We start from the raw sequence: 20,267 nt of genomic DNA, 5'->3' as shown, positions 1-20,267 counted from the left end.
AAAGGAAATAAATTCCCCTTGTAAAAATACATTTCCTTTTGGTGATCCGCCATTTTCCTTTGATTCGCCATGCTGTGCTGATCTGCGTTTGACTCTGTGGTGCAGTGTCTAGGATATGGAGGTAAAAACACAAAGTAAATTACATAAATTCCTAAAGAAAGATGCACAATTGCCAATATAGCGACTTGTCTTAAGCAGAGGAGAAGTTTGTGAAGTTTAAAAGACTTTCTCAGGAAGGGTGGATTCCTTTTGCACATTCAACACTTTACCTGTGGCATTTCATTTGGGGGTTCTGATGGTCTGTATTTCATCGTATAATTATAGCATAAAATAGCAGACCCCCCCCCCCCCACACACACACACACACAAATAAGTTATTTAAAGGAAAAGGCTTAATTACACCTGCTTCCCTGATGTTACTTGTGCTCTTTCTGTGCTCACATTCTTATTTACTGACTGAATATTCTGACAGTGCAGCCAAAAAAATGCAATATTACATTGCTTTCAGCGGTGGAGTATAAGTGTGGGTGCAGACGGTGGGTTGGCGGGTTGCCTTGGTGTGTGTGTTCCGGACGCAGTCTCCAGCTCGCCCCGCCCCGCCCTGCCCCGCCCCGCCCCGCCCCGTTCCCCACTCTGCTCTGCTCAGTCCTGCGGGCCCCAGCGCTCACAGCCGTCCCAGGACCGTTCCTCCGCCCACACTGTGTGACTCCATAAGGTTTGGTTTGGTTTGGTCCCCTGGATCTGCTGAAGTTCTGCTCCTTTTGGTATAAACTGTCCTAACGGCAGGTCAAGCAATGAAAAAAAAAAGAAGATAAATTCCTAAAAACTGAAAAGCCTGTTCATTGGTTCATTGGGCGTGTCTGTGAGGTTGGTGTGATGGAGTGTGTGTGTGTGTGTGCGTTCATTTATCTACAATCATGCAGCAGGAAGTACAAGGTACTCGGGATAATGACCTTAATTTCATTGACTCATAACTGCACAATGTCTTGGCTGCTGGAGGGATGTTGTGTGGGAGCTTAAAAGCAGTTCTCAGGTATTCTGGTGACCTCCTGGCGTCCTCCTGGTGTCCTCCTGGCGTCCTCCTGGTGTCCTCCTGGTGACCTCTTCATGTGATTTTGGTGTGAAATGTAAAAGTGGTTGATTTCGGTTAGACCTAATCTGTACTTCATGCTGATAACCCTTTCCCCAGCCACTGAGCGGAGTGTGTTACTCACAGTTTGCAGTGGTGGTTGCTGACTGACAGGGATGCCTGAAGGGGATTTCAACTCATGAAGGATCCAAAGCTGTTTATCTTGTACAACTAGGAAAACGACCAGTAGGTTGCAGCAAAGAAGCAACCCACTTCATCAAATGGAGGATCAACCTGCTTATGTCAGCACCACAGTATGTACTATTTTGTATGTAGTCCTTTCATAAAAGCACACATTTATAGTGTATCTGTTTCAGTGACTTTCAGAAAAACCCTGCATCCAATGAACGACCGAAAAGAATGTATATTATATTTTAATTTTTATGTATTTTTGAAATTTCATTATTGCTGATTGCAATAGTAAGTGCAGAACATTTAACTGCTTCAAGCTGCTGCCTTTTGGTCCAATCATTACGCAGACCTGGTGCACGTGTATTTCTACAGACAGTGGTTCATGGTTCCTTTTGAATTGTTATGTTTTATGACCGATTTTGATATCACAAAATTAGCATTTATATTTCGTTTTCTTTTGTTTGTGTTTACTGTTCGCAGCTTCATTACGTCACCGTCTGACCAAATAGGTGCTGTTATTTGGCCAGAATAACGTGGGTGAAATTGCCTGCCCCTTTAAATAGGCTCGTTCTTTACCGGAGGATTCGGGCATTTTCGGGGTGCGTCTGTGTCGCTGCAGCGTGTGCGCGAACTGAAACAGACCCGTTATTAATACAGCTATCTCAAATCCCGTGCAAAATTTTGTGCATTTAAATAGATTTCACAGTCTGCCGTTTGACTCACCATCCTACTCTGCAAATGCAGGCCATTAAATGCGTGGTTGTCGGCGATGGGTAAGAGCGAATATCCTTGCGTTGCATTAATATTTTACCTTTTTCCGTGTGTGTTTCAGACGTTATCGGGAGAATGCAATTGTTGCGAGAAGGGCTGCGGTCGGTATCGTGGCGGAGTGGTAACGCAGCTGGGTGCTTCGCTAACAAGCTAATCAGATGGCCTGATTCATGCTCATAAGCGTGAGCATGGATGCGTTTTTTGGGGGAAATTTTCATATAATTATTCAGTGCCAGCAAAACGAATTTGTTGGATTTTAATATGTTCATCATAATATAATGCATTTTGTGTGCGAGAAACTGCAGTGTGTTTCGCTGTGCGCAAAACGTGTGTGAAATGAGATTGCAACTTTCATTTGAAATGATTAAATATTTTGTTTGTTTCAATAGCTTTTATGGTTTTAGCGCTGCGTATTCTGCATTACAGTTATTTGAGATAATTATACAATCTCAATTAAATCGTTTTATATGAGCTACTGTGCGCCAACGCAAGCGCGCGTCCACCCGCACATTATAAAATGTGAGACAGGGTATGAGGTAATGTTTTCACACCTACACGGCGATTACTCTGAATTCATAACAGACTTGGTTCTACTAGCGCTCGCTCGTTGCGAGGCGCTTGTTTTTTATTTTAAATACCAGACGCATTATATACAGGTAGAATTTAGCCTATCCCTTTCCACTTATTTTTAATTTTCGCTCGTTCCTCAGAGACAAGCTTTGCAGAATAGTGAAATGGGACTTGCGCATGTAGGTTTGGGCGGGTCGGGTCAGAACCAGGCCAGGTGTATTTTGCTGAGAATCCGAAGCACGGCCAAGTTCTGTAGGATCCACGGTCCCACCCTTAGGAGAATGGAAGGTTTTATTCGGCCCTATGCATCGGTATGGGTTCATGATTATTCCATTAGGTACACTGATAGTAGCTGTGTGGAAGATGCAGGTGAAACGAGGAATGCAATTTAAAAATGAATTTCGTCCCAGCTGCTGCCACTTATCCAATTGCATGCTGATCCAGTACCGTGCAGTAGGTTAGTTCCCCTGCCACAAGGCAGGACACTGTTCTGTGTCTTTATGCCTCCACTGAGAGATGTTTGACCCATCCTACTTTTCTCAGGTTAATGAGGAATGCTGGTGTTCCCCAGGCTTGAAATGTCTCACTAGCTCCAGAGTGAACAGATACTGCCCACACTGCATTCTCCTCTCTCTCTCTCTCTCTCTCTCTCTCACTTACACGCACATGCACACTGATGAATTTGAAGAGTAGGTTTTCTGCAACTGTTTTTTCCAAAATTCCAAGTCAGTGGTCTGGAACTTCATTGCTTTCAGTTACCGGTGGCGATTGTGACATCAGCATTAGAATGTTCAGTTAGGAGCCTTCTAATCACACATTTGTGATGTCACACCTAAGAGGGATAAGTGAGCGGTATCGCAGAGTCATGCCTCCAGGCGGAAGGGGTGGGAAGAAGAGGAAGCAGTCTGGGCTACAAACAGTTAACTCTTGAGTGGTTATTTTGGTCACATGACTGGCCGAAGCTCCTCCCCCCAAGCTCTGCTTTCACAGCTCAGTGGCCCGGGCTGCCAGGACCCCACCAGCCATGATGCTGACATGCTGGCACCGCCTGCTCCACCCTCCCTGTCTCCCCCTCCATCACATCTCTCTCTCTCTCCCTTTCTCTCTCGGTCTCCCTCTCAGTCTCCCTCTCTCTCGCTCTCTCTCTCTCTCCCTCCCTCTCCATCACATCTCTCTCTCTCTCCCTCCCTATCTCCCCCTCCATCACATCTCTCCCTCTCTCTCTCTCTCTCTCTCTCTCTCCCTCCCTCCCTCCCTCTCTCTCTCTCTCTCTTTCTCTCACTCTCTCACAACCATTCACATCACTCCTTTCTCTGACCCGTCCTCCCCAAACCCCCCCCTCTGGTTACCTGGGTTACGGCGTGTGTGTTCTCAGCATGCTGGCACACAGCCCCCTTCTTCTTTAATTTCTGGTGGTTAGTCACTGCGCCGCTGCAAATACTCGGGGTGGGGGTGAGGGGGGGGGGGGGGGTGTTGAGCGCTGGTGTGAGCCCCCCCCCCCCTCCACTACAGTGTAGAGCCAGGCTAATGCAGACCTGGTGGGCGGAGCTTATGATGGGTGTTCGTCAATGCAACATATAAAATCTGCGTAATTAATTATATCTTCATTAATCTGTCCACGGTACCATACTCTGTTTAAAGAACATGTACGCTACCTGCGGAAGGTACAGGATGTGTAGCACGGGTGAAGGTTGTTAGACCATGTAGCCATAGTCGCCACACCCTGTACACAAAACGTTTCGCATTGGGCCGCGCCTCCATTGATGAATTAAGTCATGCATGATCACGTTGCATCATGTTCATTCAGTGGTGTTGGGCCCAATGCGAGAGCTTTTCATCGGGTCCATGAAACAGAGGAGCACTAGACCGGATAAATGGCACCCGTAGCCCCCCCCCAACCCCACCACCCCGGCATTGGGCCCCTAGAATTATTACCTCCTTTCTTCCCCCTGTTGACGGCGCTGGTTCAGTGAGCTTCAGCACTGACTTTCTTTCTCTCTTTTGTTGCTCTATCACTCCTTCCTCTCTCCCTCCTTCAGTGCTGTGGGAAAGACCTGTCTCCTCATCAGCTACACCACCAACGCCTTCCCCGGGGAGTACATCCCCACTGTGTGAGTACTGCCTCTTACACGTGGCCAATCAGAATCGTCCATACTGTGAGCGTGAACCAATCAGGAAGAAGTATTCTATCGGGTTCTCAACAGGGGGTCCTTGACATACCAAAGGGGGTCGCTGGCCAGATTTGATATGCAATAATTATATATAGATTTAGGAAAAAATATTTCAAAATATAAAGCCTTTTTTTAAAATATATATATAACCCTTTTCAACTTAATAATGGGGGTCCCTTGAATGCCTTTGAGCCTGGGTGGGAGTCCCTGGATCTGAAATAAGGAGTCCTGTCTCACTGCAGGTTTGATAACTACTCCGCCAATGTGATGGTGGACGGCAAGCCAGTTAACCTGGGCCTGTGGGACACAGCAGGACAGGAGGACTACGACAGGCTCCGCCCGCTCTCTTACCCACAGACGGTACGGTTTGCCCTGCCCACTGCTCTATCGCTGCTCTGTTTGTCAGGCGAATGTGAGTACACTGGGGGCTTTTTTTTTTTTGATTAACAGCTTTTTTCTGTGCTTCCCGTGCAGGACGTGTTCTTGATATGCTTCTCGCTGGTGAGCCCCGCCTCCTTTGAGAACGTCAGGGCCAAGGTGAGTGCGGCCGCTCGGATCTTACCTGGGATCAGCTGCCTGTTCTCTGCCCCCCCCCCCCACCCCCCACCCCCCGCCCCGTTCTGACCTGTGTCTCTGTGTCCCGGGCCAGTGGTACCCAGAGGTCCGACACCACTGTCCCAACACCCCCATCATCCTGGTGGGCACCAAACTGGACCTTCGGGATGACAAGGACACCATCGAGCGCCTTCGGGACAAGAAGCTGGCCCCCATCACGTACCCGCAGGGCCTGGCCATGGCACGGGAGATTGGTGAGAGTCAGAGGGTGGGGCATCGGGGTGGGCATCAAGTATGGGGCGGGGCTGCAGCAGGGCAGCATGGTTGCGGGTAGGCAGGGGGTGGGCAGCATGGGGGCGGGCAGCAGGGGCCAGGGCAGCATGGGGGTGGGGAAGCATGGTTGCGGGGAAGCAGGGGGTAGGCAGCATGGGGGCGGGGCATCAGTAGGGCAGCATGGGGGTGGGGCATCAGCAGGGCAGCATGGTTGCGGGTAGGCAGGGGTGGGCAGCATGGGGCGGGGCAGCAGGGGCCAGGGCAGCATGGGGGTGGGGAAGCATGGTTGCGGGGAAGCAGGGGGTAGGCAGCATGGGGGCGGGGCATCAGCAGGGCAGCATGGGGGCAGGGCATCAGCAGGGCAGCATGGGGGCGGGGCATCAGCAGGGCAGCATGGGGGCGGGGCAGCAGCAGGGCAGCATGGGGGCGGGGCATCAGCAGGGCAGCATGGGGGTGGGGCATCAGCAGGGCTGCATGGGGGCAGAGGGCAGCAGGGCGGGCAGCATGGGGCGGGGCAGCAGCAGGGCAGCATGGGGCGGGGCAGCAGCAGGGCAGCATGGGGCGGGGCAGCAGCAGGGCAGCATGGGGCGGGGCATCAGCAGGGCAGCATGGGGGCGGGGCAGCAGCAGGGCAGCATGGGGGCGGGGCAGCAGCAGGGCAGCATGGTTGCGGGGCAGCAGGGGCCAGGGCAGCTGGGGGCGGGGCAGCATGTGACCTGCCCGTGTGACGGGGCTCGTGGTAACGCTCACAGGCTCCTGGGTCTCTGTGCTGCCCCCGCAGGTGCAGTGAAGTACCTGGAGTGCTCAGCGCTCACCCAGCGAGGCCTGAAGACGGTGTTTGACGAGGCGATCCGGGCCGTCCTCTGCCCTCCCCCCGTCAAGAAGCGCGGCAAGAAGTGCTCCATCGTCTGAGGGGCCGAGGATGGGGGGGGGCACCGTCTCAGGAGCACCATGGCATGGGGGGGGCACGGGGACTTACTTCTGGCACTGCTGCTGCCGCACGATCAGAGCCTCGGGCTCTTTTCTGAGGCGTCTCCGACCAAGCGATTCCAATCCAGAAATGTGGGCGGGGCCTGAGGGAGGGGGGCGTGTCAGAGTCTGAGTTTTTTTTAAACTGTCAAACAAACTGTCTGAATTTGCCTTAATCAGTCGTAAAATTAGAGGAGTTATCCCTGGAAAGGACTCAACCCCTTTATTGACTTCATAACCGTATTAAGACAGGAAGCCACCCCCCCCCACCCCCCCCCCCCGCTCCCTCACATTGACTAACAGCTCTTCTGCAGCGTGCCAGTGAACATTTATTTTTTGTCTGTATTTTTGTTTTCACATATTTTGGTCTGTGAATGTACAGTGTGATGGTGTTTATGTCTGTTGTGAAAAGTGTCTGTGGTTCTAGCTGCCTAGGGCAGCAGAAAAGCGGACACTGCTCTGGTAGGGGACAGTATGATCAGAAGGGTTTTTATTGGTTGACGTTTCTTACATGGTGTCTGAGGCGTATCATTTCATAAGAAGTCATCCCGTGACATTCACTCCTCTTGTGACAAATTGCAAATTGACTAGAGCGTACAGGTTATTTGGTTTGTAGTTTTTGCCTCTTTATCGCAGTTTTAAAGGATCCTTACCCCTTCGTACCAAGTCAGAGGACAGTATATTTACTAAGTGAAATCAGGCTAATAGAACAAGCTAATGGAAAAAAAATGTGTTCTTTAACAAGAAGGCTGAAGCTTTGTGAGGCTCCGTTTAATGCCAGCGTAAAGTTGTCCTCTCTCCAGTATTAATGTGTCTCATCCTGGGGATTCAGCCCAGCTGCGACCTGTTTTAGCCCGTCGCTGGCTCCAGACCTCTTTCCCTTCTCACTGCGTCAGGGCCCACCTGTGACATAACTGAACAGAAAGTGGCCTTTGACAAGCCTGGGCAGTCCAGCACAGAGTCCTGTGAGTATAGACCATGTTTACTGCTACAAACGAACACAGGGGATGAACAGGATGATGATGTGCCATTGTGACTAGTATTCGGAGACTAGTATGCCAAATTTACAAGCCACAGAACCCTTCCATCTGTAGAGCCTTGTGTTGAAACGTAAGGCTTAAAGTGGGCATCCTCAGTTTAATTTCTTTCTGGGGACTTAAAAAACGTGTATTTCCTGTTTGTCTTAGTTGCCAACTGTGCATATTTAACGATTGAGTGCATGTTTTTGTGTGTGTGTGTGAGTGAGAAATTGTGTGCATGCACACACAGGTGGATGTTTGTGTGTGTGTGTGTGTGTGTGAACAAGAGATTGTGTGCATGCATGCACAGGTGCATGCATGCCTGCATGTGTGTATTTCAGATTTTGGATTGCTCAAGTAGACAGCAATGTTGTGTGTTGTGTCTGTGATAATCCACTTCACTTTACAAAATAACTCTGGAAACGAGCAAAAAAGTTTAAAAGAATGACAACAAAAACACTTTATTTGTATTAATCATTGCCAAAAGAAACTCCTGTGTTAATTATGTGTAAACTTTGAGGAGGTATGCATTATTAAAGAACATTTTTTGAATGTATTTAACGATATTACCTTTATTTTATTTGCTAAAAATAAATTTAGACTCTAGAATGAGGATACTAGAGAATTGTTAGCCTTGCTGTTTGTGTAATTTGACATTATTTCTTTTACACATCCGTCTACTTCAACCGACTTGAATTTCTAAGTAGTATCATTAAGCTTAGGAGGGAATAACTAAGTGTCTCCCTCTGCTGGTGATCTTCGGGGATACACATTTTCAATGTTGTGAAGGCATTGAATTTGCAAGCTTGTTGACTCTGTGGGCATGGCAAACACGTCCAGTTAACAAAATATGTGTCTGAGGCGATGCTCTGAACTGTTTTAACTGCATGGTAACGCCCTGGAACCTGACGACAGAATGTATTGTTCTGGAGTCTTAGGGGGTCAGGTTGGTGTCGTAGGAAAGCTCCTAGCTTGCGGTGTATTCCATGCTTGGGTGTCCGTCTCATTATTTTGTATATTTTTTTCATGTCTTGAAGTATTGTGGGAGAAAAAAACCAATTTTGTATAATAAATATGAACTATGAAGTAAATCTTTATTTGGGCCATCACTGTTTCAGCTCTTGGTGCTGAAAGAATTTAACAGAATACCTCATGATGAGAGTGTGAGTGTGTGTGCTCCACATTGCATTGTTGATGACATATGAAAAGGGTTTATTGAGCAGTAGTTTTTCCCCAAAATCATCACCCTTTTCTCCATAACACTCTCCTCTATATCCAGTGGTGATGAGGCTCAGGAGATTTGTGAGATAGCTGCTGTAGAGCTCCAGGGCACAGACAGACTTGCTTTAGTGACTTTACAGCCCAGTCAGGTCAGTTAAATGGCACAATATGAGCCAATTTCCCCACACTTAAACACACATGACACAGTAGCACCCTGAAATACACACTACTGTCTAATAGTGTTGGGAAAACATGGAAAAACAGTCTGATTCATATTACAGGAGTGGGTGAGCACGAATACTTGGAAAAAAATAATCAAATTGTTTTTAAATAGTGTAATTTACTAAATAAGTCACATTGTGTCTATGTAAACCCAGTATAATGTAACTTAATAGGGCGCTGGGTTGCGTCCGTTCATTTTTTGCATGTAATTCAGTCACAGCATCATATATATTTTGCACTGCCTACATGGAATGCACGCTTGCAGCAGAACTCTGCAATGACGTCATTCCGTTGCAAAGACGTGCGTCACGTGCACCCCATGCCCCGGATGTGTTTCTGAGCTCTGTGTACTGCAGAGAAGGAGGAGGAGATGCCTCTACCCGTGCAGGTCTTTAACTTTCAGGTAAACCAGTTATTTTAAAAAGTATCCTTTTAAGGCGCGTATTAATGAGATTACACGTGAAAAACCGTATTATGCTGTCAGTCTTGTGGCAACGGAACCCGCAGGTTTGCAGCTAATTAAAAGCATTTAGCTTAATGACCAGCTAAACTAGGGCCTCAGACTGCTAGTTTGCTAACGTTAGCATTAGCTTGCTGGCTAGCTAAGTCTTTGCCACTTGTTCCAAGTTCGGCTTGCGCGGGTTCCACCACTGTGGCGGCATTTTATTATCCTGCGCTCATTTCTGGCGTTTACGTCTAAAGTACGTGGAAGTGTATTTAATTTACATGTCCGTAACTGTGTCCGTAGAGGGCAGTGTGATGGACAGTACAGTTATAGAAATTTAACCATGTAACCTGTTAGCTGGTAACGTAGCTATTAAGCTAAACGGCTTGCTAAACTTTGCATTTTTTATATACTGCTCTACTGTTACACTGTCCATTTTTTATTGAAAAATATGTGTTGACTTTGCTTGCTTGGATTAATGACCTGACAATTATGTGGCTTGCTAATTAATGGTAAGTACATTGCGAGCGCCCTTGATAATTGATTTAGCTAACGGCATACAAGTGTTCATCAGTACCGCTACAGCTAGCCAACTTGAAACCTAACTTTATGTCTGATGAAATGAGCTGTAGCGAGTCTTATATAGCTAGACAGGATGCTAATAGCATGCTGGCTATTTACCTAGTAGCTACCTAACCGGAGACAAAAACGTATAATTGTTTGGTTCATCACATTTACAGTTAGCTAGGTAATCTTACTCTGAAAAATGTAACTAAGCTAACGTGAACTAGCTACCTGGCCGGCCGACTGTCCAGTGCGAGACGGGGTGTGTAGATGGGCTACGTTAGCAAGCGGATGTGATTGTTTACCGCAGTGCGTTGCTACACTTCCATGTCTTCGTGCTCTCTGAAGATTGTGTATTAGCTGGTTACCTACTGCTGTACAATCCCTAAACATTTCATTCAATATAGCTAAATGGTCATGGACAATGAAATGTTGGGACTTTCGGTGACGCGCGTGCAGAAATAACAACGATTGGTTAATTACGGACACATCAACACTAAAGCACTAGAGAACTGCTTTAAGTTCAGCACTCTTGCAATTCAAATCAGCAGTCTGACAGCGAAGCGCTATTTCCAGGTTACTAAACTGTTGCAGTTCCTTCATTTGGTGTAGTTGCCTGTGAGCGTAATCACTGTAAATGCACTGTAAAGTGATCCCTGGTAGCTAGGTATGCTAGCTAGGTAAAGGGAGGCCATGTGTTCTTCATTCCACCCGGTTTCTTCCCTGTTGAAGTTGTTGCTCTATTGAGTTCTAGTAACTGAACTTTTGTTCCAACTGTGCCAGGAATATGTAGAACAAAGGTGTCAGAACCTGGTCCCGGAGGGCCCTATTGTCTGCTGGTTTTTGGTGTGTTTCAGTAGCAGCTGTACATTAAAGTTGTTGGTTGCCTAAATGGGCCACACATTTCACCCTTAAGGCATTCATTTGTCGCTGAAATGAAGTGAAACCACAAATAGCTGCAGGCATTTTTGGCCCTCCCGGACCTGCATACGATAGCCCTGTTGTTGCGCGTGTGTTGTGGTTTGTCTTGGTGCTTTGTAATATCGAGTGCGGATGGAGACTTGTCCCTGATGTCCTTCCTGCAGGAGATATTAGGGTCAGGGCATGGGGGCGGGACAGAGCAGGGTCAGGACAGGGTGAGTGACAGCTCTGGATCCAGCTCAGCCTCCTCCACAGGGACAGATCGTTCCCTCTCCTCCCACAGCTGCGGGGCGGACTCCCTCCCCTTTGTCAGTCAGGAGAGCGCCCCCCCCCTCAGTGTGTCTGCAAGCTTTCTGATCCTGCAGGTAACACGCCCCCAATGACAAGGCCTGTAAAACCGTTTCCGTAAGAATTCATCCTCCAAGCTTCAGTGTGTGGAAATATCAGTGGAATAACTTGATGAGAAATTAGGCTTCGAGTAAGTTGGTGGTTTGTTTTTGCACAGGCAGACTCAAACGCATGCTTCAATAGCCCAGCTTTTGCATGGATTGTTGCTGGTTGAAAGCCCAGATCAATCGCTGATGTTGTGTCCTTAGCAAAATGCACAACCTCACCTGTGGCTTTCTGTACTGGTGACAACTTTTTTTAAAATCGTCATGCAATTAAATCATTTTAAAGTGAACTTGCATTATTTGTGACAACCATAAGGAATTTGCATCATCTTACTGTTCCTGGTGGTGGATCTTCCATCAAAGACACTGGACCTGTTTCTTTTGGTGTTTGCTTGTATTCAGAGTCAGAGTTGTGCACACACTGTCCACACTCACTGATGTTTCAGATCATCTGGAGCACAGGTGTCAAACTCCAATCCTGGAGTTAAACCTGCAGACGCTGTGGCCCCCCAGGACTGGAGTTAAACCTGCTTGGGCCACAGTGTCTGCTGGTTTTCTCGGCACAAGTGTTTCAGTAAAGTCATTGATTAGTTAAATCTGCACGACTTGTTCTCAAGGCCATAACAGGCCGTCAAACGAAAAGAAACCGCAAGAAACCCGCAGGCCTTTCGGCCCCCTTGGGGGTGAGTTTGACAGCCCTGATCTGGAGCGCTCAGCCCATTCCCAGGGCCGACCGAACCCCGTCCCGGGTCCGACCGAACCCCGTTCCTGTGTGTTTTTCGGCAGGGGGCTGCGGAGCCCATGCAGATAGACGCAGACCCTCAGGAAGACCAGCAGAATGCCCCCGATGTCAACTACCTGGTGGAGAACCCCACGCTGGTACGAACCCCCGCTCTGGGTCTGGGTGGATTCACTCCGTCTGTGCTTGTGTTTCCAGTTGTTTTAATGAGGATATATATTTATTCTCTGTGTTTTAATTGAGAGTTTGATTGTGTTTTTCCCCTTGCACTTGTGTTGTGTGGCACGTTCAGCTCGACTGTTGTCTTGATGTGAGTTGTATTGTTGTGTCTGAAACCCCCTGCATGCTATCCAGGTCTTTCTTGGGCCTCACCTGGTTAAATGAAGGTAAATGAATAATAAATAAGAAAACCGGGTGCTGGCTGGTCATTCTGAGGTGCTCTCTTCCCCAGGATCTGGAGCAGTACGCGTCCAGCTACAGCGGTCTGATGAGAATGGAGCGGCTGCAGTTTATCGCAGACCACTGTCCCCCGCTCAGAGTAGAGGCCCTCAAGATGGCGCTGTCCTTCGTCCAAAGAACCTTCAACGTCGACGTCTACGAAGAGATCCACCGCAAACTCACCGAAGCCACCAGGTACAGCGCCCCCTCCTGGCGCCGCACTGCGCTCCTCCGCGTCGCCTTCTCACCGGGCCCACCGTTTATGTGCCTGTATTTATGTGGGAATAACAGCCTGATACGCTGTATGCTTGGGTTGTGTGACATGAGAGTCCGAGCGTGCAGGTGTGTCAGTGTGTCTGTGAGCATGTGCATGCATACAGGTGTGCGTGTGCATGCATACAGGTGTGCGTGTGTGTGTGCATGCATACAGGTGTGCATGTGCGTGTGCATGCATACAGGTGTGCGTGTGCATGCATACAGGTGTGCGTGTGCATGTGCGTGCATACAGGTGTGCATGTGCGTGTGCATGCATACAGGTGTGCGTGTGCATGTGCGTGTGCGTGCATACAGGTGTGCATGTGCGTGTGCATGCATACAGGTGTGCATGTGCGTGTGCATGCATACAGGTGTGCGTGTGCATGTGCGTGTGCATGCATACAGGTGTGCGTGTGCATGCGTACAGGTGTTGGTGTGGATACATTACTGTTCATCTGGGGGGTTGTGTGCTTTGGTATGTAAGTGCTGGCCCAGTGTGTTTATGCATCTGTCCGTACGTCCGTTTGTCCGTCCATCCATCCAGGGAAGTCCAGGGGGTGCCGGACGCCGTCCCTGAGGGTGGGGCGGAGCCCCCCGCCCTGGACACAGCGTGGGCGGAGTCCACCCGAAAAAAAGCCCTGCTGAAGCTGGAGAAACTGGACACTGACCTGAAGAACTACAAGGGCAACTCCATAAAAGAGAGTATCAGGTGTGTGACCCAGCCTACTGTGGGGTGAGGGGTTATGCTGGGTCGTATGGGAGGTGGGAGGTGGGGGGGGGGGGGAGGGCGAGGCGTGTGGAGGCAGTGTCTCCATGCGTTCCATGCTTGTGATAACTCTCCTTTCAGAATAACTTTCTCAGAGTGGCATGCTGGATAGGGTCCCATGGGGTCGGGTTGAAGGTTATGAAAATGCTTGGATATTGCAGAGTGAATATTCCGGGTGCTTGATTTCCAGCTGGTTTATGCATTTTTGTAACGCACCGCTTTTGTATTGCGCCACCTTACGTTACATGACATTTATTTGGCAGACGCTTTTATCCAAAATATTTAAATTTAAATGTTTAATAAATGATATTTATTATTCTTACATATTCTGTACTACATGTTGTAAAGCATGCAGTCTTCTGGATTGACTGGGTTAATGTGTTTTGGCGGGATTATCAAGCACTGAAACGGCCATAATGAAAATATTCTCTGATATTAAAAGCGTTCATTTTCAAAATTCAGAAAATGATCTTTGAAGGCACATTAAAGAAACGGCCTCTAATGCCAAAAGGGGGTTTTCTCATTCCGGAACCTTCCCTGACGCCAGAAGCGTATTTCTCCTTCCTGTCCAGGCGGGGCCACGATGACCTAGGAGACCATTATCTAGACTGTGGTGACCTCAGCAACGCCCTCAAGTGTTATTCCCGAGCCCGAGACTACTGCACCAGCGCCAAGCATGTCATCAACATGTGTCTTAATGTAATCAAGGTACGCCCCCCCGCGCCGCTCAGTCTGAGCCTCGCTCCCGCTGCAGCTGAGCTGCTGTCCCATGCGTAGAACAGGACCTCGTTTAAACAGAATACTTCATTTAAAGGGGATGTTCGCTTTCTGGGTTTTGACGGAGGCCAATGTTTGGCCAGAATGTGAAAACTGAGTAAACTGCTCTGCTGGGTTTACCAAAGGTGTGAGGTGTGGATCTTTCCGTTATTAGAGGGAGCGCTTTAATATTTTGCTTTTGTTCTGAAGGTTAGCGTTTACCTCCAGAACTGGTCGCACGTACTGAGCTACGTCAGCAAGGCAGAGTCCACTCCAGAGATCGCAGAGGTAGGTGTGGCTCCCGGAGGACCTCTGTGTCCCCGGCTGAAGAGGGGAGTTTAGAAGTGTTTGCACAGGCTAAAAACATTTACACTATACTGAAGAGATATATTTACACTGTGCTGAAGAGACATATTTACACAGTGCTTAAGAGAAATATTTACACTGTGCTTAAGAGAAATATTTACACTGTGCTGAAGAGAAATATTTACACTGTGCTTAAGAGAAATATTTACACTGTGCTGAAGAGAAATATTTACACTGTGCTTAAGAGAAATATTTACACTGTGCTGAAGAGAAATATTTACACTGTGATGGAGAAACAGTCACTCTGCTTGCAGGAATATGCATTTCTGTGTTTAGCTTTGTTCTCTTTCTCACTGTAGCAAAGAGGGGAACGAGACAGTCAAAACCAAGCAGTCCTCACCAAACTAAAATGTGCTGCAGGTCAGTAATGTTGATTCCACTCGTTCCAAGAGTGTTTCGGATCAGGCTGTTGCTCTGCTTGCTCCCTCTCTTTCTCTCTCCCATCACTCTTTCTCTTTCTTTGTCCTTTTTTTTGTGGAGGAGAAATTTGAGGTTTAAAAGGAGTTCCTCCCTCGCCACATCCCTAACGCTGTCCCCTCTGTCTGCGTCCAGGTCTGGCAGAACTCGCCTCTCGAAAGTACAAACAGGCCGCAAAGTGCTTCCTGCTCGCCTCCTTCGACCACTGCGACTTCCCTGAGGTGAGCGCTACAGCAGGCCCCCGCACACTGCCCCAGGGCCCCCGCACGCTGCCCCAGGGCCCCCGCACACTGCCCCAGGGCCCCCGCACGCTGCCCCAGGGCCCCCGCACACTGCCCCAGGGCCCCCGCACACTGCCCCAGGGCCCCCGTATGGAGCCCCAGGGCCCCCGCACCTTGCCCCAGGGTCCCCGCACACTGCCCCAGGGCCCCCGCACGCTGCCCCAGGGCCCCCGCACACTGCCCCAGGGCCCCCGCACACTGCCCCAGGGCCCCCGTATGGAGCCACAGGGCCCCCGTATGCTGCCCTGGGGCCGTTTGGGGCGGAGCTTACCCCAGAACGAGGCGGCGTTTTCCTGACGCTGCTCTGTCGTTGCGTCCCCAGCTTCTCTCCCCGAGCAACGTGGCGGTGTACGGGGGGATGTGCGCGCTCGCCACCTTCGACAGACAGGAGCTGCAGCGAAACGTCATTTCCAGCAGGTGAGCCCGGCGACCGGCAAACGCACTGGCACTGATACGCGGGAGGAGCGGGAGCAGGGGTGGGCATGAGCGGGCATGAGCGGGCATGAGCGGGTAACACCGGTGATGAAGGAGCCGTTGGTGTTGTTGATGAGGGATGCACTTTGGATTGAGGTGATTTAGTAATGCCGTCTCTCTCTTTTCTCCCCCTCTCAGTTCCTTTAAGTTATTTTTGGAGCTGGAGCCTCAGGTGCGGGACATTATCTTCAAGTTTTACGAGTCTAAATATGCGTCCTGTCTGAAGATGCTGGATGACATGAAGGTGAGAGAAACTGGCTTCATTTTTCTGTTAGTATTAAAGGACACTGCCACAGTCTGTTCTCATTTATTAATTTCATAAATGGGTCAACCTGCTAATTGTACTGATGAAGTTGATTGGCTAATTTAAGGTTCATAAGTAGATTGATCAGTGGATTAACTGGCTGATACCTTTTAGATTAAATGTAAGATAAGTAGATTTTTTGTTATTAGTACATTAATATTAGCAATTTGATTACTAGATTTCATGATTAATCCGTAGATTAATTTGTTAATGAATTAATGCGATCAGATATTAATTATATACTTATTTATAGACATTATTGATTAATGTAGATTAATTTGATTGGTTAACTGTTAAGATGTGTTTATACAGTTTATAGATAATTTGACTGAGAACGAGTAGGTTGATTTGTTGTGTAAATGAGTTATTCCCTTTGGCTGTATTTTTGTATGTGTCCGCTTGTGTTTATATGTGGATTCACTGCCCCCTCTCTCCCTCTCAGGATAACCTCCTCCTCGACATGTACCTGGCACCTCACGTCCGAACACTGTACACGCAAATCAGGAACAGAGCCCTAATTCAGGTGAGCCTCTAATTCAGGTGAGCCCCTAATTCAGGTGAGCGAGTTGCGCTGCCCTGCGTTCCACTCAGCTGAGTGTGAGATTATCCTGCTGTCTTTAACCCTCTGAAGAGCAGGGGTTTTTTAAATGTTTTTTTTCCCCCCAGAAGTCAGTGTTCTAGAACTCTCCTGCTGTCAGTCACCAGCAGTGATTGTGACATCAGCGTCAGAATGTTCAGTTAAGAACACTCTAATCACAGTCCTAAGGCCTGCTGTCTCTGCCTGGCTCCGCCCACAGTACTTCAGCCCGTACGTATCGGCCGACATGAACAAGATGGCGGCGGCGTTCAACACCACGGTGGCGGCGCTGGAGGACGAGCTGACGCAGCTGATCCTGGAGGGGCTGATCAATGCACGGATCGACTCCCACAGCAAGGCAGGGCCCAGCGCCGCCTCCTACTGCTCCTCCATCACCTCCCCTCCTGCTCTCTCCCACAGCAAGGCAGGGCTCAGCACCTCCTCCTACTCCTCCTCCATCACCTCCCCTCCTGCTCTCTCCCACAGCAAGGCAGGGCTCAGCACCTCCTACTGCTCCTCCTCCATCACCCTCCCTCCTGCTCTTGCTCAAAAACACATCTTCTCCTAGTCCCTAAAATTAAATTTAAATTGTGTGTGTGTGAGCGCGCCTGCGTGTGTGTGTGTGTGTGAGCGCGCCTGCGTGTGTGTGTGTGGTGTTAGTTATGTGGCCAGGCGTGGTGATTATTGTGGAGGACCAATCTGTGTGTGTTTTCGAGCGCCCTCGGTTTTTGTGTGTGATGCGCGTCTGCGTGTATGATCCTGTACGCCGGTGTGTCAGTGGACCAGTTTGAGAGCCGCTGCGTGGGAAGGTTTGAGACAGCGGAGGCCATGATCTGAGGCGGCGGTGCTGGTGAAGTGTGTGTGGTGAGCGCCGCCTCCTGGTCTGTGGTGCACACATACTCAATGTGCCACACAGTCTCGCCCCAGAACCACCACCCTCACTCTAAATTAGAACCAAACTGGTGATTTTCGCCCGCTCATTTAGTCGGATGTGATCTCCCTATGATCCCAGATCTCTGTGTATAGAATGTGGACAGAGTGAGCACCACGCTGTCTGGAAACCGCTCTCAGATGGGTAAAGGCAAACAGACCAAGCCATGCATCCGATGGCTGGTACTGCCGGAAAGGTGCTTTCAATCATTCACCCCTAAATTCCACTGGCACATAAATCTTTTCAACATTTAGCCATACAAATGTGAACTGACTATACGTGAAATCCATAGTGATCAAGATGGACCTGAATAGATGTAATTCTGACTTTGGTTTTTTTTTCCCCCGCTACCCCCCCCCCTTCCAGTCCCCACCGAGAGAAGGCAGCCAGGGGGAGCTCACTCCCGCCAACAGCCAAACACGAATGAGCACCAACATGTGAGCGCCCACCGCCCCCCACCCACACGCACATTCACCCCCCCCCTCCCCCAGCGGAGAGCGGAAGGCAAGCCTGTCTGGGGCTGTCAGAACTCGCTCGGACCCCCCCCCCCCCCCGACCTCCGACCCCGCTCCCAACCAACCATCCAGCCTCCCCCCATGAACAGATCAAATTACCAACATAAAGACTGTATTTAAGAGGGAAGATGCCTGTTCTGTGTGTCAAGGACAAAGGAAAGCCTCTCAAATATTTCTGAAATGGAAAAAGAAAGTTTAAAAAAAAGAAAATGCAATACAGCACTTGAGCTGTCCGTGCCCGAGCGGCTGGGGAAGAGGACGCGCTGTCTCTGCGTCTCCTGGAGGAAAACAGCGAACGAACGGCCCCACGAGGAAAGGTCTCAGAACTCACCTCAACAGGACACTTTGTTTTTCGTTTTTTTTTTTGGTTTTAAAATAAACACACGCGTAAAAAGTTATGGAATCGACAGGATTTTTTATTTTCTGCTCCATCTCAAGGTTGCGCTTTCAGCGGAAAGCCTGCGGAGTTCTCTCGTCCCCGTGTCCCAGCTGTTTGTATAAGGGCATATTTAACGAAGCCTTCCAAATAAAACGTCTGTCTCTTAGGCTTCCTGTCCTTTCCTGTGTCTCATGCACAAGCAAGACTTGCGCCGGAAAAGCCTTCTGGGAAACGGTGTTTTAGGAGGATGTATTCTGCACACATTGGTGTTTCTGTCATTGCTGCAATGATGTGGCAACATCAGTTTGTTCATGGGAATTAATTTCTGTGTAAAATCTAATTCCAGGACAGGGCATCTGTAGGATTCACAGTTTGGTTGAACTTGCCTGAAGGAAGTGGATGTGGCACACGTGAGAATGATGGCTTTGCAGATTTGCTCCACAACGTGGGTATAAATGTGCTTTAGGGCTCGCGCAGAATCAGCCTCCATTTGCAGTCAAACTGACAAAGCACTTCACTAAGCCCTTGGGTTGGGTTGTGGGTGTACTTCATTATGAGTGATTATTCCTAGTGTAGCGGGTGTTTATACTTCATTATGAGTGATTATTCCTAGTGTAGCGGGTGTTTATACATCGTTATGAGTGATTATTCCTAGTGTAGCGGGTGTTTATACTTCATTATGAGTGATTATTCCTAGTGTAGCGGGTGTTTATACATCGTTATGAGTGATTATTCCTAGTGTAGTGGGTGTTTATACATCGTTATGAGTGATTATTGCTAGTGTAGCGAGTGTTTATACATCGTTATGAGTGATTATTCCTAGTGTAGCGGGTGTTTATACATCATTGAGTGATTATTCCTAGTGTAGTGGGTGTTTATACATCATTATGAGTGATTATTCCTAGTGTAGCGGGTGTTTATACTTCATTATGAGTGATTATTCCTAGTGTAGCGGGTGTTTATACATCGTTATGAGTGATTATTGCTAGTGTAGCGGGTGTTTATACATCATTATGAGTGATCATTGCTAGTGTACCATGGTAAAACGCTTTTCAGCCCTGTGTTGAAGTACTTCTGAAGTTCCCTGTGCTGTGTTTGCCAGCCAATGGCGTGGAGCCTGGCGTTTCGTCTGAGTGCCAGCTGGGTAAGTGAAGCTCTCTGGCTGAGAGACTGCCCGTAACATTGCTCCTGGAGGGGCGGGGGGGGGGGGCTGTTACCGCCAGGCCTGTCCTCCACACGCGCCGCACCTGGAGTGTGAGGGATGAGCAGAGCTGGGGGGCTCCACCACTGCGCACAGCGCCCCCTACAGGCCACAAGAGCTCAAACCCCCCCCAGCTTTCACGCTCTGTCTGCTCTGGGCCCAGAGAGGTAAGGAGACTTCCCAACGGCCAACCTTTCTCTTTTATTAGATCTGGGTCTGCAGCTCTCATGTTTGGTGTATTTATGAGCAAACATACAGGCATCAGAGGCGTTCCATATACCTCTGAGCACATCTTTTCAGCAGCACTCTTTATAGCACATTCAGTGCTTCTATAATTGCGTTTATTCAGCATGTAAAAAACACGGGACTGCTTAGACAGTGTTACAGAGATGGCATAAAGTGGTTTTAATGGAGAATTGATAAACCCAAATGTGTTAATTTATTCGTGCTAATCTACCCTTTGTTATGATCTTGTGAACTCCACTGTCATGTTAACAATTCACACTTCGCTAAGT

At 48.8% G+C, this 20,267-nt stretch overlaps 2 protein-coding genes across 5 annotated transcripts; both read left to right on the top strand.

The window, feature by feature from the left end:
- Positions 1-6: 6 nt before the first annotated feature.
- Positions 7-8,679, top strand: LOC135243320 (ras-related C3 botulinum toxin substrate 3-like). 2 transcript variants are annotated; one of them, XM_064315059.1, is made up of 6 exons: positions 7-1,383; positions 4,642-4,713; positions 5,016-5,133; positions 5,248-5,310; positions 5,423-5,582; positions 6,382-8,679. In XM_064315059.1, exons 1-6 carry the CDS (start codon positions 1,370-1,372, stop codon positions 6,510-6,512), a joined length of 558 nt encoding a protein of 185 aa, XP_064171129.1. In that variant the 5' UTR covers positions 7-1,369; the 3' UTR covers positions 6,513-8,679. The 2 variants fall into 2 exon arrangements, with proteins under 2 accessions (XP_064171129.1, XP_064171128.1); XM_064315058.1 differs by lacking the exon at positions 7-1,383 and adding an exon at positions 1,704-2,034.
- Positions 8,680-9,277: 598 nt separating this feature from the next.
- On the top strand, positions 9,278-18,719 carry LOC135243315 (COP9 signalosome complex subunit 1-like). 3 transcript variants are annotated; one of them, XM_064315048.1, is made up of 13 exons: positions 9,278-9,434; positions 12,140-12,232; positions 12,544-12,725; positions 13,330-13,494; positions 14,124-14,259; positions 14,518-14,595; positions 14,973-15,033; positions 15,226-15,311; positions 15,694-15,788; positions 15,984-16,089; positions 16,592-16,672; positions 16,947-17,084; positions 18,024-18,719. In XM_064315048.1, exons 1-13 carry the CDS (start codon positions 9,402-9,404, stop codon positions 18,096-18,098), a joined length of 1,329 nt encoding a protein of 442 aa, XP_064171118.1. In that variant the 5' UTR covers positions 9,278-9,401; the 3' UTR covers positions 18,099-18,719. The 3 variants fall into 3 exon arrangements, with proteins under 3 accessions (XP_064171118.1, XP_064171117.1, XP_064171116.1); XM_064315047.1 differs by lacking the exon at positions 18,024-18,719 and having other exon boundaries at positions 16,947-17,309; XM_064315046.1 differs by lacking the exons at positions 9,278-9,434; positions 18,024-18,719 and adding an exon at positions 10,785-11,326 and having other exon boundaries at positions 16,947-17,309.
- Positions 18,720-20,267: the final 1,548 nt, after the last annotated feature.

Source organism: Anguilla rostrata, chromosome 17 (genome assembly GCF_018555375.3).
Source record: "Anguilla rostrata isolate EN2019 chromosome 17, ASM1855537v3, whole genome shotgun sequence".
In the NCBI taxonomy this organism is placed as follows: Eukaryota; Metazoa; Chordata; class Actinopteri; order Anguilliformes; family Anguillidae; genus Anguilla; species Anguilla rostrata.
Note: the sequence above shows the minus strand (reverse complement) of the source record. Positions and strands in the feature narration are given on the sequence as shown.